This window comes from Lactuca virosa, chromosome 1 (assembly GCF_052849685.1).
Source record: "Lactuca virosa cultivar CGN04683 chromosome 1, Lactuca_virosa_CGN04683_v6, whole genome shotgun sequence".
NCBI classification, from domain to species: Eukaryota; Viridiplantae; Streptophyta; class Magnoliopsida; order Asterales; family Asteraceae; genus Lactuca; species Lactuca virosa.
Genome location: NC_136426.1, coordinates 148,045,913 through 148,061,072, shown reverse-complemented (window position 1 = coordinate 148,061,072; position 15,160 = coordinate 148,045,913). Strand labels below are relative to the sequence as shown.

The 15,160-nt window shown below is 30.4% G+C and overlaps 3 protein-coding genes across 3 annotated transcripts; 1 reads left to right on the top strand and 2 right to left on the bottom strand.

Annotated features, from left to right (window-relative positions):
- Window positions 1–2,241: 2,241 nt before the first annotated feature.
- LOC145159916 (transcription factor MYB7-like) lies at window positions 2,242–3,384 on the top strand. Its single transcript, XM_079078976.1, has 2 exons — window positions 2,242–2,632; window positions 2,795–3,384. Exons 1-2 carry the CDS (start codon window positions 2,370–2,372, stop codon window positions 3,279–3,281), a joined length of 750 nt encoding a protein of 249 aa, XP_078935102.1. The 5' UTR covers window positions 2,242–2,369; the 3' UTR covers window positions 3,282–3,384.
- Window positions 3,385–3,897: 513 nt separating this feature from the next.
- Window positions 3,898–5,823, bottom strand: LOC145159906 (20 kDa chaperonin, chloroplastic-like). Its single transcript, XM_079078965.1, has 6 exons — window positions 5,674–5,823; window positions 5,298–5,474; window positions 4,735–4,914; window positions 4,485–4,640; window positions 4,317–4,394; window positions 3,898–4,227 (listed from the first exon to the last, which is right to left on the bottom strand). Exons 2-6 carry the CDS (start codon window positions 5,463–5,465, stop codon window positions 4,054–4,056), a joined length of 756 nt encoding a protein of 251 aa, XP_078935091.1. The 5' UTR covers window positions 5,466–5,474; window positions 5,674–5,823; the 3' UTR covers window positions 3,898–4,053.
- A 197-nt stretch (window positions 5,824–6,020) lies between these two features.
- On the bottom strand, window positions 6,021–11,520 carry LOC145159895 (RING/U-box superfamily protein). Its single transcript, XM_079078954.1, has 15 exons — window positions 11,315–11,520; window positions 10,248–10,398; window positions 10,042–10,139; window positions 9,878–9,939; window positions 9,647–9,738; window positions 9,450–9,573; window positions 9,289–9,375; window positions 9,073–9,172; window positions 8,709–8,816; window positions 8,458–8,558; window positions 7,596–7,661; window positions 7,239–7,326; window positions 6,823–6,883; window positions 6,508–6,571; window positions 6,021–6,262 (listed from the first exon to the last, which is right to left on the bottom strand). Exons 1-15 carry the CDS (start codon window positions 11,370–11,372, stop codon window positions 6,128–6,130), a joined length of 1,395 nt encoding a protein of 464 aa, XP_078935080.1. The 5' UTR covers window positions 11,373–11,520; the 3' UTR covers window positions 6,021–6,127.
- Between the last annotated feature and the right edge of the window lie 3,640 nt (window positions 11,521–15,160).

Here is a 15,160-nt window from a genome sequence, read left to right as displayed (position 1 = left end):
TCAGTTTTGAGATTTAAAAATTATAAAGAAAGTTACATTAATGAATTTAATATGCATTTATTATTATATTTATTACATTTAAATATCATATGGATTTTAATAAAATAGAAAAAACCACAAAATGTGATTTGAATATAATTTAATCTAAAATTAACATAAATTGTAATATGTAACATAATGTGTGAGAGAATAACAAGTTATATAAATTATTTTTTTTATTAAAGTAGATATTTGATTTGTCCAAAATGCTTTTAATGAAAAAAAAATGTTTGTAGAGTTCTTTAACTTTTTTTGTTTTCATTTAAACCATTTGGTGTATATATATATATATATATATATATATATATATATATATATATATATATATATATATATATATATATATATATATATATATATATATATATATATAGGGTCCGGTTCCTGTGAGAATTCATTTTAAAGTAAAAACTCGTGAGGACACCTTAAAAAAATTGAAAACAAATCTAAAAAAATACAAATCATAAAATCGAACATAGATCTATGTCCGGGAGAAAAAAAATTGGAAATTTTTTTTTTGCCTCATTAAAATTTAAAATTGATCAATGATTCAAATTTAATTTTTTATTTTGCATTATTATGATCCATGATTCAATTTTAATGATTCAAATTTTTTTTTCCAATTTTTTTTCTCACGGACATAGATCTATGCTCGATTTTATGATTTGTATTTTTTTAAAATTTTTTAAGGTGTCTTTCACGCGTCCTCACTTATATATATATATATATATATATATATATATATATATATATAGAGAGAGAGAGAGAGAGAGAGAGAGGATGAGGAGGAGGAGAGTTCAATTGAAAAAAAAAAGATTGAGATTGAGGGAATCATTCTCAGCCACACATTTATTTTGCCGCAAAACACTTAGAAATACCGGCGGAATGTGTAACGGATACATATATGTTTTTCCAACCAAACATGTTTCTTTAAAGTATGCTAATCACTACCTTAATATACACAAAAACATTTTTTTTTTGTTTTTTTTATTTTTAGAATGCTATTTTTATCGAAAATTTATTTTAAATATATCAAAATTCATTATTTTTTATTCTCTATTAATAGACATCCATATTAATATAGTTTTAATATAAAATAAAAAAAATTAGAGTTTCAGCTATCGTTATTCATAAGTGAATAAAACGTATCAGATTTTTATTACAGTACATTCGTTATTCACTTATGAATAAAACGCATGCTTAACTTTTTTACAGTTTAATTATCATTTATATATGAATATAACATGTTATAAAGTTTTCTTACCTAAAATATATTTTTTTACATCATCTTTCGTCACATGTTATATTTATATATGAATAAAACGTGTATTAATTGTCGTTATTCATATATAAATAAGTAATATGTTAAAAAAAGATGAAATGTTCTGAAATTTTGAACTACTTATTAATATAGGAATAACAAATGAGATGTAACAAAATTATGATAAATGTATTCTTCGTATATAAATACAACTTGTGAGATCAGTCAATACATGTTTTATTCATATGTGAATATAACATGTTACGAGAGTTGATATAAGCTGTAAAGATTGTATTATATGTTATATTTATATATGAATGATACTTAATATGTAAAAAAAATAATCATATTTTTTATTCATAAGTGAATAACGAATGTGTTGTACTAAAAATCTTATACATTTTTATTCACTTATGAATAACGATAGCTGAAAATATAAAAAAAAAATATTTTATTTTAAAACTATATCAATATGGATGTCTATTTGTAGAGAATAAAAAATCATGAATTTTAGTATATTTAAAATCATTTTTCGATAAAAATAGTTTCTTAAAAATTAAAAAAACAAATAAAAAAACTATGTTTTTGTATATATTAAGGTAATGATTAGCATAGCTTAAGGAAACATGTTTTGTTGGAAAACACGTGTATTCCTTTCCTATTTCGGTTGGTACGACGGAGGCTTTTGCGACAAAAATAAATGAGTGGCTGAGCATGATTCATTCATTCTCAACCTTTTTTATTTTCTCAATTGAACTTACCTCTCTCTCTCTCTCTCTCTCTATATATATATATATATATATATATATATATATATATATATATATATATATATATATATATATATTTTAATTAATTTATTTAATTTTTGAAAAGAAAAATATAATAAATAGGATGAAAAGGGGAAGATGGAAAGTAGGGTAGAGAAGTACCTACCAAATCCAGCACTAACTTCAATCACAACCACTCTTTCTCTCTCTCCCACCAACTCCTTATTTATTTCCCCACTCAATTCCCCATCATCAATCTCTCTTCTTTGTTCCTTCTTCTTCCTCTTCTTTCCTCTGCAATGGTGCGATCGCCTTGCTGTGAAAAGGATCACACCAACAAAGGCGCATGGACCAAAGAAGAAGACGAACGTCTCGTCTCCTACATCAACGCTCATGGCGAAGGCTCCTGGAGATCTCTCCCTAAATCCGCCGGTTTGAATCGCTGCGGCAAAAGTTGCAGGCTCCGATGGATTAATTACCTCCGACCTGATCTTAAACGCGGCAATTTCACCCCACAAGAAGATCAACTCATCGTTAGCCTTCATGCAGTTCTCGGCAATAAGTACGTCTTCTTCTTCATTCTATTAATATTCTATTCTTTATTAGGGTCAAAAAAGAGGAATCTCGCTTCATTATCCTCTTTTGAAACCATGATACAAATGAACCCATTGATATTCTTCACTAAATATGTGTAATTAAATTTACGTATTTACGTTTGTTACAGATGGTCAATGATTGCGTCAAGATTACCGGGAAGAACAGATAATGAAATCAAGAACTACTGGAACACCCACATCAAGAGGAAACTGGTTGTCAACAGCCATAAAACCACCACCAATGTCGTAAAAACCATCGAGGAAACACGTCCGGCACCACCGGAATATTCGACAAAGATTATTGATACATCAACTAGCAGCGGCGGCGGCGGCGGTGGTGGTGGTGGTGTGAGTAGTAGTAGTACAACTAGCGGGTTATCCAGTGAAGAATCCATACCAGTGACGAATATCACACACCCTGACATCAACCTTGAGCTTTCCATTGGTCTACCAATGGTTTCTGATCGGAAACCAGTGGTGGTGGTGCAACCACCGGTTTCTGCGTTTTCTTTGTATAAAGAAAGGATTGGTGATGGATGTGGAGAGACTGTGAGAAATAGTGATGAACACTTGTATGTCAAAGAGCATAGTATTGGTTTTAGTTGGTTTTGGTAGGTTTGATTTTTTTTTCAGCAGATGTAGATGATAATCATATTAATTACTGTATGTAGCTAATTAGCTATAAACTTTTTAGCCGATTTTTTTTGGGCATAAACAATTTTGATCTAAAACCATATCGGAACATATCCGATATCACACAACTAAAATATGTTACATAGTTATCCAATATTAGATGACTACTGTAACATATGTAACATATGGTATAGTAATTCGATCTTTCGATATAATTATTATTGTTATCCAATAGCATTAATAATGAACGGATTAACCTGTTGGGTGGTCCTCGCTAACTCGCAAGGTTGACACGTGGGCAGACCATGCATTATTGATTGGATTAAATGCGTGTGTACCATATTAAATTTGTTAGGTTCGACCTTGAGCCGAATTAAAAGTCGACAAAACGTGTTAGGTTGGAATTTAAGAACAACCGAAAGATTGATAAAACTTGTTAGGCTAAAAAATTTAAAGACCAATTAAATGTGATTCTGATTGATTCATTGATGGTTGAACCTGACATACGTTTTGATCAGGGAAAATGGGAAATCACTATTTTACTTTTTACCTTTAAAAACATAATAAGTTGTATACACCAACCATTAATTAAATGAAGTTATTACTCGCAAAAAAGTACCGAATTATATTGAACATAATCTTTTTAACGAAAGGAGGTCCAGAAAATTGTTGATTTTTCAAGAAATGATTACATTGCTTCAATGCTATGTTTTCCTATTTCGAATTTGCATCACATGAACATGGATTTTTATGACTATGAAAGAACAGCCATGACATCAGAAGCACGAAGAGCAATATACTCAGAGCCATCTGTTCCTTTGAAGTCGTTCCCTGCATATTTTGAGTAAAGAACAGTGTTTCCTGGAGACAATGGAAGCTCTTTTCTTTTTCCTTCTTCATCTAAAGGACCAGGTCCTACTGCAATCACCTGTAATCAAGTCCACATTAAGCATCATTAGACGCAAAAGAAAAAAAAATTAATTTTAAGAGTTGAGTAATTTGACAGGTGTCACTCACAGTGCCAATAGAGGGTTTTTCTTTGCTTGCTTGTGTAAGCAATAAGCCGCCAGCTGTCGTTTCCTCAGCTTCCTCAACCTTTTATACAAAGTAGAAGATCAAATTAAGAGGATTCTATTGTCATATTTATGGCCCAAAATACCCCTTAAGGATACAAGGGTTACTAACCTTGATAAGAACTCTGTCATTAAGAGGTTTCAAATCCTTAACATCTTCTGTTTCAAGAATACCAACAATGTCATCTTCCTTCAGTATGAGATGATTGGATCCATTAAACTCAACTTCAGTCCCTGCATACTTGGAGTATACAACTGGGGTACCAGTCTTCAAAATAATTATACAAAATAGTCAGTTAAAATTATTTCAATACATACATTTAAATCTTAAGTTCTTTTAGCATTAACAAAATAACTATTACCTTGACACCAATTTCCACCTTGTTTTGACCAATTGTCCTGCCTTCTCCAACTGCAACAACTTCACCACCTTGAGGCTTTGTTTGTGCAGTGGATGGGAGTAATATACCACCTGCACTTTTCTGCTCAGCAGCCTTGATTTTTACCAACACTCTGTCACCCAATGGCTTCAATGAAGTGTACTGCAGGATGAAATGAAAGACAACGTGTATCAGAAAGTGTTTTTGGAATGAATGGAAACAAGTTTGCATTTGTAGACGCCAAGAAAAAGACTCACAAAACCAAGTTTGTTAATTAAACTTCATAAAAGAGAAACTAATAAGTCATTAAGGTGGTTTATCAGTATCAAACTTACTACAGTTCGAATATCAACTTCAACAAAAAGAAAAACTAAGGTATACTCGTAGTGAAAGTGATTGGTTGCCAAATGCCAATTAAGAACAAGTATTTCATTTCCTTGAGCCTTTTGTAGGAATCATTACTAGTGGCTATTATACAAAGCAAAAAAGCAGATACTGTATAAAGAGTAGGTATAGCAGAACTAAAAATTGGTGCAAGAATTGACCTTGGGAGCAACGGTAGTAGCAGATTTGACGACCAGACTACGGGTTGACCTGAGTGTCGAGCTTCTAAACGGAGAAGACACCACAATCGATGAAACTTTGGATGTTGAAGACTTCAGACCTTCAAAAGACGGAAGAAAGCAGGTCGATGTCAACTGAGCAGCTGCCATTTCCTAAACCTAAAACAATCCACAAGAAAATAAAACCAATTCAGTAAACCATAGGCACAGATTCGTTCCGATTATGCAATTCGCAAGTTAATATTCAACGTTAAAGCCGATATAAATTCAAGGCTACTGTCGATTTTGAAACTAAACAGCAATTAATTTACATCAATCAATTACAACAAATACAAGTTGTTAGAGAGACAATTCATACCTTGGGGAGAGATTAGGTGGTTGCTGTAGTAGTGACTGAAAACGGAGAGGATAACAAAACCCTAGAGACGAAATGATGGGTTTTATATTTACAAGAGACGTTTCCAGAAGGTTTGTTTATCTTCGTTTTGTTTCTGGGAACTACTCCAAACGACGTCGTTTTGACAAACTTGTTTGGTTGTTGACAAGATGTGTTACATTTTGTTACATGATTGGATAAATTTTTCAGGTTTATTTTGTAAGATTAAGATGACAAGGGCATTAACGTATTTTACACAAAGATGCAGCCTCTGTCCTCACTTTTGGGATAAGAAATTATTAATTTAGTTTCACTGCCATCAGTCTCAATGGAAAAAATAAAATGCAATGGTTTTAAAACACACGTTTAGTTACATTACCTTCAAAATTATTTTACAAAAACAAAGAAAATAGATGCTAACGATTTCAAATTGCTACTAATTTCCAATACTACCCCTCGTGGGACGACAAACATGATTCCTTTTACGAGCATGATCTTCACTATGATGTTGTGTTCGACAAGTGTAACCGTACCAACAATCCTCCCTTTGCACTGCATCCGCAGGTAGAAGCTACAAGAACAAATTCTCATGTCAGGATTTCACACAGACTGTATTTGTTACATAGGACATGACAAGCTTTCTAGAGATTTCCCAATCATGAATTCAAAAAGTCAAATCACCTGTAATCACAAAATGATGTCTCCAAAAATTTTGACTTTTGAAGTCATAAATTTCGTCCGATTATGAAAAAAAAGGTAGTTTGACTTTTGTGGTCAAAGATAATTTACAAGTGATTGAAATGTCGATATACGTACATGTTTTGGTATGCTGACTCGATACCAATACAAGAGGAATGACACTAGCTTATCAAAGCAATCACTGCACGAAAACACAAATCAATCAATTTCAAAAATTAGAATCATTTTCCAACTAAGTCAAAGATGCTAAAAACTATTTAAATCCAAGGCTAAATGCAAGAAACAGCAATACACTTTCATTTATTTGTATAGTATAGCATCCTACTTCTATTTCATTCTATTACAACAATTTATTTGTACATTGTAATAAAAGCATGTTGCTATTTCTTGTATTTAAGCCTTGAATCTATTGTGCAAACTCATAAAACATACTTGCAAACATGTGTTCCACTAGTAATCATCTCGGTGTGATTCAATGGCATCCTTGTACGATCTGCAGTGTTCATAAATTAAGCTCTTAATAACCACATTTGACTTTTGATTGTCAAATGTTTGACTTTTGATTGTCAAACGTGTTACTTTTAACTCCAAAGATTGATAACAACTTAGCTTTGACTTATAAACCACATTGGTTTTCAATTTGAAAGTAACTAGTTTGACCTTAAGACTCAAAAAGCATAACTTTGTTGCATATTTTGGTCTTAGAATGACACTTGGTTGCACATTTATATTTGAAAAACCATTTTGTTGCATAAATAGGAAAAAGAAATGTGAAAAGTTGTTGCATTATTTTGCATTTAACCATTTTCTAACTTTAATCATCATAATTCATAAAGCAATAGCTTTACCTATTTCTCGATTATTCAACTTTGTAATCCATTCTGAGACAACATTCTGTAGAGTTTTCCCCATCTGTCTTATACATCTTTCAGTTATCTGAAAAATATGCTAATAAGTATCAATTATCAAATTCCCTTAATGTTTATAAACTTAGTATGTATCTCATTAAGGTTCTGTTTATATGACTTAATCTGATAAACTATATATGAATGTTGTTTTTTGACTGATGGAGAAAGAACTTAATAGAGAAAGTCAGGAATATGAGGTTTTATTTTACAAAACTGCCCTCATGTGAATGTTGCCATTTTCTAAAAAAGCTTTTTAAAAATATTTTTTATGTAGAACAAAAGAAAGTAGCTTCTTACATCTTGTTCATGTCGATTCCTTTCATGTGCCAAAAAAGGAATTCTTGTTATAATTCGTTCTGCAATCTGTAGAACATTTTTACAGGTTGAATTACAACAATTTTTTAATCTAAAACAAAAATATTATATGGAGAACTTCCAATCATGCTTTCAAAAAATATACACCATGAAAGCAACATTGATAAATAAAGAGAAACATAAGAATCGAAGTAATAGAATAAGCAAGGTAATGGAATGAGTCATTACATTCCGTGGTTCATCTGTAGGAATGGAATGAAGTTTCATATGAAAATTTTATATTATATGTAAATATATATTGTATATAGTTTTACTTTTAACTCTACTTTATACATTAGTTGATTATAACTAATGAAGTTTATATTTGCAAAAATAAAAGATTAAAGATAACTAAAGCTCATTAGAAACAAACGATTGTATCATTATAATAACAAAATATATTCTAGCTATTTTTTGAAAACATAACTTCGAATTATTTAAAATACAATCTATGGTATTGACTTTACATTATACGTTATTTTATTATAGTTACTGAACTTTTTTATTTAAGAAGAAAATATTAAACATAATAAAAGCTCATTAAAAACACATATAAGATTATAAAATATACATATTTTCTAGCTATTTTTTGGAAAATAGAATTGTAAATTTGTAATTCAACTAAAATCATATGAAGCCTCAATCCCATTTGATTCCATCACACAAAGCAAACATCTTTTTTTTCATTCCAATGGAATGAACTATTCCATTCCATTCCTTCCCTGATTCCATCATTCAAAACACTACCAAAGTTTCATCTTCCAAAAAACCAAAAGAGAAAAATGAGAAAATATCAATAACTTACTGGTTTAAAAGTCTCAGAAGCACACATATGAAATGAATCACTTCTTGTAACTTGTTGAGAATTCCAATAAGCACCACAAAATGCTCGATCACACCCTATGCCTTCAAACATATGGAAAACATTAATCATTTTCACAACATAAACAATCATGATTTAAATAATAAACTCCAAGATGAAACTAAATCGAATTATTTTACAACACTTCAATCGAACATTTTGACCATGAGTTCACAAGTATGTTGACCACTCACAGTGTTGTGGTATATTAATATCTGTTCTTGAAGGCATCATTCCTCCACATGCATGACATTGTAGATGCACTGTGTTTTGATTGCATCGAAATCCTGCATATTCTGTGCCTAAATAATATGTAAAAGAATCAGTTGTGTATAAATGTAGAAGAAAGATTAGTGATTTGTTATTATTAGCACATGAAATTCAATAAAAAGAGATCCAATTTCAACTTCCAAGAATTGAAATGATAAGTTTTTAACTTCAGAACTTTTGTGGAAAGATCTTGACAGATTCTATAATCTATATCAATTTTGTTGTTTAAAAAGTACTAAGGCCATGTTTCTTTTTTTACACCAGATAAATGACATTTTATATATTTACCACATTGAGCACATGCAAGATTTGTGCCACTATTACTACTATCTTCTTCAGACACTGAATGTGACCTCTTTCTTCTAGGCTTCTTTCCATTGTTAATCACCTAATAATCATATAGTTCAAGTATTATCATCAGAAGCAATAAAGATACTTTACATAATTACAAAATCTCATGAAAACAAACATATGAAATACAACTATACGAGTGATTTGACTCACAAGAGGTGATTTTATTAGTGAATAGGTGTTTAAAACCGCAAGTTCTTCATCACTTCGCCTTAAAGAAGAATCACTTTTGAGTATTTCCTACAAATAAGAAATGTATATGTATAATATGAATAAATTTATTCATAGAATGATATTCAAATCTCAAATGATACCTCTTCAATGTTGTGGAGGAAGTGGTTTCTTCCTACAAATTGTACAACTGCTCTACAATGGGGACAAAGAACACTTGCATGTTTTGCTTGTGACCTTTTTAACCACTCTGAGAAGCATCCATTGCTTTAAATAACAAAACTAAAGAATTAATTGAAAGTTTATTTCTTTAAGAAAATGAAATTGTCAAGAAATTTACCAAAAGTTGTGGAGGCAAGGGGCAACTGTGACAACATCATGCCAAATATTTAAACATATGCTGCATTTTGCATGGTCTGAATCTAAAGAAATCTAGCATAAACAAAACACATGTTCATCACTTATATGATAATTGAAGTATTGAACACTTAGTGTTTTCTGAAGAAAGTGTTTAAAAATATTTGAGAACATAATGGGACACTGAATCAAATAAATGAGGGCATATTTATACCTTTAACACCTTCTTGGAAGGCTCATCCTTTGGCATCACTTTGAATCTGTAACTCAAATAGCCTTTCAACATCAAAAGAAATCAAAAGATTACAATTGGCACTTAACTTTTCCAAAAAAATAAGTAAAAGGTTTCTCTTATTAACATGATGTTATATAATATACCTTCTGAAACATGTCCAGGAATTATCTCACTTCCACAACGAATCATGATTGTATCTTCAGTTGAAACATCAGTCCCATCAACATAAATCACATTTAAACTGCATAATTTCAAATAACAAATATTCATGTGAGGCCACAAATTAAATAGCACTTAATTTCAATATCATAGGACTTTGTTTTTGTAACAAAATTTAGTAATTAAGTACCTCTTATTTTGTAATGTTGCAGAAGAGAGATCTGAATTTCTTGTAATTTTACACCATTGTTGCTTTTCGAATGAAGAGATTTTAACCTCTGAATTTATCTCCACCTCATCTAACCTCAATTCAATATCTGAAAATTTGTTGTTTGATGGAACTGGGACATGATTGTAACAGTTTATCAGGACTTATGTTGCAGTTTACTCTTCAAAATAGTAGAAATTATGAATCAAGAACATTTTAACTTTTTACCATCATTTAAAAGATCCAATTTTGCAATAACTTTTGTATAGTTGCTACACGAATATTTGGCAACAATCAGACTGCAGAACTAAATGTCAAGTTATGAGTTTAAAGAAAGCTGATAACTTGATTTGGTACTTATTAGTGTAAGTGAAAATTTTGATTTCTTGAGGTTTTCAAACCCTAATATGGCTAAAAGCTAATATCCAGGAGGTTGTCTCCTTAATCATTATTCATTAATGAGTAAAAGTTTGATTTCAAGAGACTCCACATCAGGTCATGTACAATTCACACTTTGTTCATCTGTTATTAAAAATTCCTTTTTTCCAATATTTAGCATTTCATGTTTAGATTACAAAGTAGGTCAGCAAAGTATTAAGTGGGTCTTGGATGAAATACCCCTAAATCAATCAAATGTCAAAATTACAGTGAAAACAAGAGATTGAGACAAGAAAACTGATTCTGGTAAATGTAAGATTATTTATCTATCATTGACTATTATTGATTATGCAATAATTTGATTACTGAAGTCACGATAATCGCTTTGATCCTACACATTTAACACCCCCTATAATAAAGATAGGAATACCCATAAGGGTAAATTTGAAATGTTTATTCGACTGTCAGCAAGAAACCCCAGAAAGGTTCAAGATTTTAATGAAGGAGCCACGGAATCCTCAGTGGCAATCACATACGCAAATCGATAATGTGGTTTACGGATGATTCCTTTGAGAAATATTTTCTATATGCGACAGTAAACGGGGCATGTAGCAATTGAGAAAAAGGAGAAATTTTGAATGTTAATTGAAGAGCAGAAAAAGAGGGAATACCAAGTTTGGACCAAATTTCATCAGATGGCTTTGAACCAGAACCCTCGCCTTGTTCCATTTCTCGCTTTTCTTTGCCTGCTTGCCGTTGCCTTCGCTCTCCAGGGTTTTAATTTCACAAGGTGTCTTCCTACGTGGTTGCTTCTAAAAGGAGAATAGAGAAGAGTGCTAAACACGAAGGATTTTGACAAAGATTGTTTTTGTAAATTTGGATAACTACATGGACGTTTTGATGTTTTAGACTTTTAACTATTTACTTAATAAAATATATTTTTTCCATTGATTTATGTAGTAGTCTTTTCTAGGTTTTGGATTTTCGAAATAATTTATTGACTTATTGGTTTTTATCATTATAAAATTTAAAAACATCAAACAACGATGAGAGAGAAAAAAAAAATTATATATGGTCACGGGTTTGTTTACATGGCTACAAACAAGCGACTATGTGTTTATGTCCACCCTAGTAATAGTTTATAAGAAAAAAAAACGAAAATTTTAAGTTTTTCTGTTTAAACCAAAAGTTTATTTTACCAATTAAAATAATTTTTTTTTTCATTTTGCTAGATTAGTTGCAGGTTACCTTAATATAATATGCAAATAAAAAAATCAAAAAAAATATACATGTTAGGATATAAGGTTATTCAAGATGATAGGGTGCATGTCATGCTTTAGTATCAAAATGTTTCTCATTGTCTCATGAATATGGTGTTATAATGATATTAAAGTTACATGCAAATGTTGAGGTTAATCGGTGGATCCACTTGAAGACATGGTTTTTGTACTTTGAGATGCTTCCAAGAGGTTTTAACTTTTTTTAGGATTTCTATTATAGATAACTAATTTATTCATGTAGTGTTTGATAGCATGATATCCAACCATAAACTTTAAAAATACCATAAAATTTCGAATTTAACCAGGATTTAGTATTATTGCATATATGATTGACTTTTTTGCATATAAACAATGCACTGCATTACTACCAATTATGTTCAAGGAAGGTCGGGAAAAGCCTTCACAATAATCCAAGGAAGCTTGAATTTTTTGGATTGAGTTAAATTGTTAGATATGGAATTATTGATGACCAAGGGTAAAACTGGATATTTGATTAAGTGTTGAGTTGCAGGAATTACACGAAGTGTAATTATTAATTTACATGACACATAAAACCAAGTTAAGGCATGTGTTGATGTAAAACGTCAATGTACATTACTATATTAAGAAGTAATTATGAAAAGATGTGTAATATAATAACAACGCGATGCGTCCGATAGTATGATGATAATATAGGAAACCAATGTGATGTGTCAAGAACAAAGTCGGTTAATCAGTAAATGAAGATAAGGAGTATAATCATACACTTTCTTCCATTTTTGATTCATACGCTGTAAAAGTAATCAGGGGTGATTTTGGGAGATTCTTGTAAGAACTTGAAGTTTTAGGATAGGGGGCACTTCTACTTGAATCAAAGGTATCATCTCTTCTTGAAGCTCATTTGAACTTTAGTGATGAAATTGATTGAGGTGATCTAACCTTAATGCTTGAATTAAAAGAAAGTCATTATATTAATGATGTAGAAGGCTCATTAATCATATTCCAATCACTTTATATTAAATTTATATCTTAATTCTCATATATTGAAAGAGATGATTATGAACCCTAATTTGGTGAATTGTTAGATTAGTGAAATTGATATGATATCTTAGTAGATTAAGTTACATAAATAAACTATACATGAAACATAACTAGTTTTGATGTGGAAAAGTTAACCATGAGATTAAGTCATATATATATATATATATATATATATATATATATATATATATATATATATATATATATATATATATGAATTATACATAGAGCTTCAACTGTAGAAATGATGGAAATAAACCTATGTCTTAATGAATTAAGACATATTGATGAACTTGAACATCGACACTCAAGGTGATGAAATGATGATTTTAGTAGGACTTAATCTACGTATTAATGAATTAAGACACATAGACAACTAAGTTCATGGATTATAATCAGTTGTACATAGGAGGGTGTATAAACTTGATGAAAACATTGAGTCAAGAGTGATAGACAAATAAGTTATATCTTGAGTTGTAATACTCAAGAGTTATGTGTTTATTTGATAGTGTTTGGGGTTGTGAAACAGGAGACAGGGACTGGGCTGTAAAAGTTGAAGACTAGTACATGTAAATTATTATAAAGTGAGTAATTATACATCCTTCCACCTTGATAGTTAGTAGTTAACTATCTATTCATGTGAATATGAATGTGGTGTTTGGAGAACATCAACAATGGGGGGGGGGGGGGGGATAATACCTAGTAGCCTTTGTGGCTTTAATATTATGGTTTGGGAAAATGTTAATTTTGGTGATAGCCTTTGTAGCTTTAATATCACGAGGAAGCATTATATGGGTATGGTAGTAGCCTTTGTGGCTATAATACTATCATTGAGGAAAACTAACAAGGCATTGGTAGCCTTCGTGGTCGTAACACTATATGAACTTAGAAGCATGTGTATATGTGTTATTTGAAAGGCACAATGTGAATAATTGCTATTAATGTTTTCATTATTACGAGGTTATAAAAAATGTTCGACATTAGTTAGACGGGGATTAAGTAGGGACCCTAAATTACTAATTTGTTGAATTTTAAAAAATTAAATATGACTAATATCATAAAAAAGTTTTTAAATACCACTAATATCATAAAAAAATATGTTAATATAATTAATACGACACTAATAACTCCTCAAATATTTATATTGAGATAGAACTTCTTCAAAGTGTTCAAATTGCATCGTTTGCTACTGTTTTGCTCATTTTGTAGGTAGGGATTAATTGTTAGGCGTCTTCTAGTCAGTTAGGTAGCACATAGGCAGGGGCAGACGTAGGATTCTGTAGTAGGTGTTGTCGGTTCGTAGTAGGTGTTGCCGGTGGCACATTTTATTGTAGAAAAAAGAAAAAAAACCGAAAATTTTGCACTACGTCTGGAAAAATTAGGTGTTGTCGGTGCCACCGTTAGCACCATAGTAGATCTGACATTGCACATAGGGACTAATCAAAGAATAATTGAGATTTTTACAACATTATTATTATGATTGTTATTGTGATATTATTATTTAAGGATAATGTTGCTCACTAAGCTTTAGGAGTTTATATGTTGTTTATTGATGTGCATTTGAGAATCTAGCGAATCCCGAACGAGTTAAGGCCATAGCAGAGAAAGATAACTAATGTGGAGTAGTTATATAGTTTTGCATTTTGGTTGCATAATATTTTAATACCCGGCTCGGTCTTTATCTATTATTTATTGATGTTTTGTATTGTAAGTAATATTGTGATAACTACTTATATTTTGCAAATTTTAATATGAATGTAAACCTTGTTATTTTGTAGAAAGTGAAAAAAAAAATGAGTATACTTTGTGTTAAATTATCGGGGGTTGCATTATTTTCAGAAAATTGATCTCTAATACATCCTGTGTAAGTTCGTATCTTCAATTGTCAATTTTCAGTAGCTTGATTTTACATGTTTCAGCTATATTTAGGGTTTTTTGATGTTTTTCTTTTGTTTTTTTTCCTATTTTGTTTTTTTTTTTTGTTGTTTTTAATTCTTTATTATTATTATTATTATTATTATTATTATACCCCTTTCCTTTTTCAATTCCACCCCCTTGATTTGATTTTTTGTCTTTTGTTGTTTTTTTTTTGTTTTTTTTTCCTATTTTGTTTTTTTTTTGTTTTTTTTTAATTCTTTTTTAATTATTATTATTATTATTATTATTATATATTAAACTTGTGGAAGAAAGGAATAGTAAACTTGGGATACTTTGTCC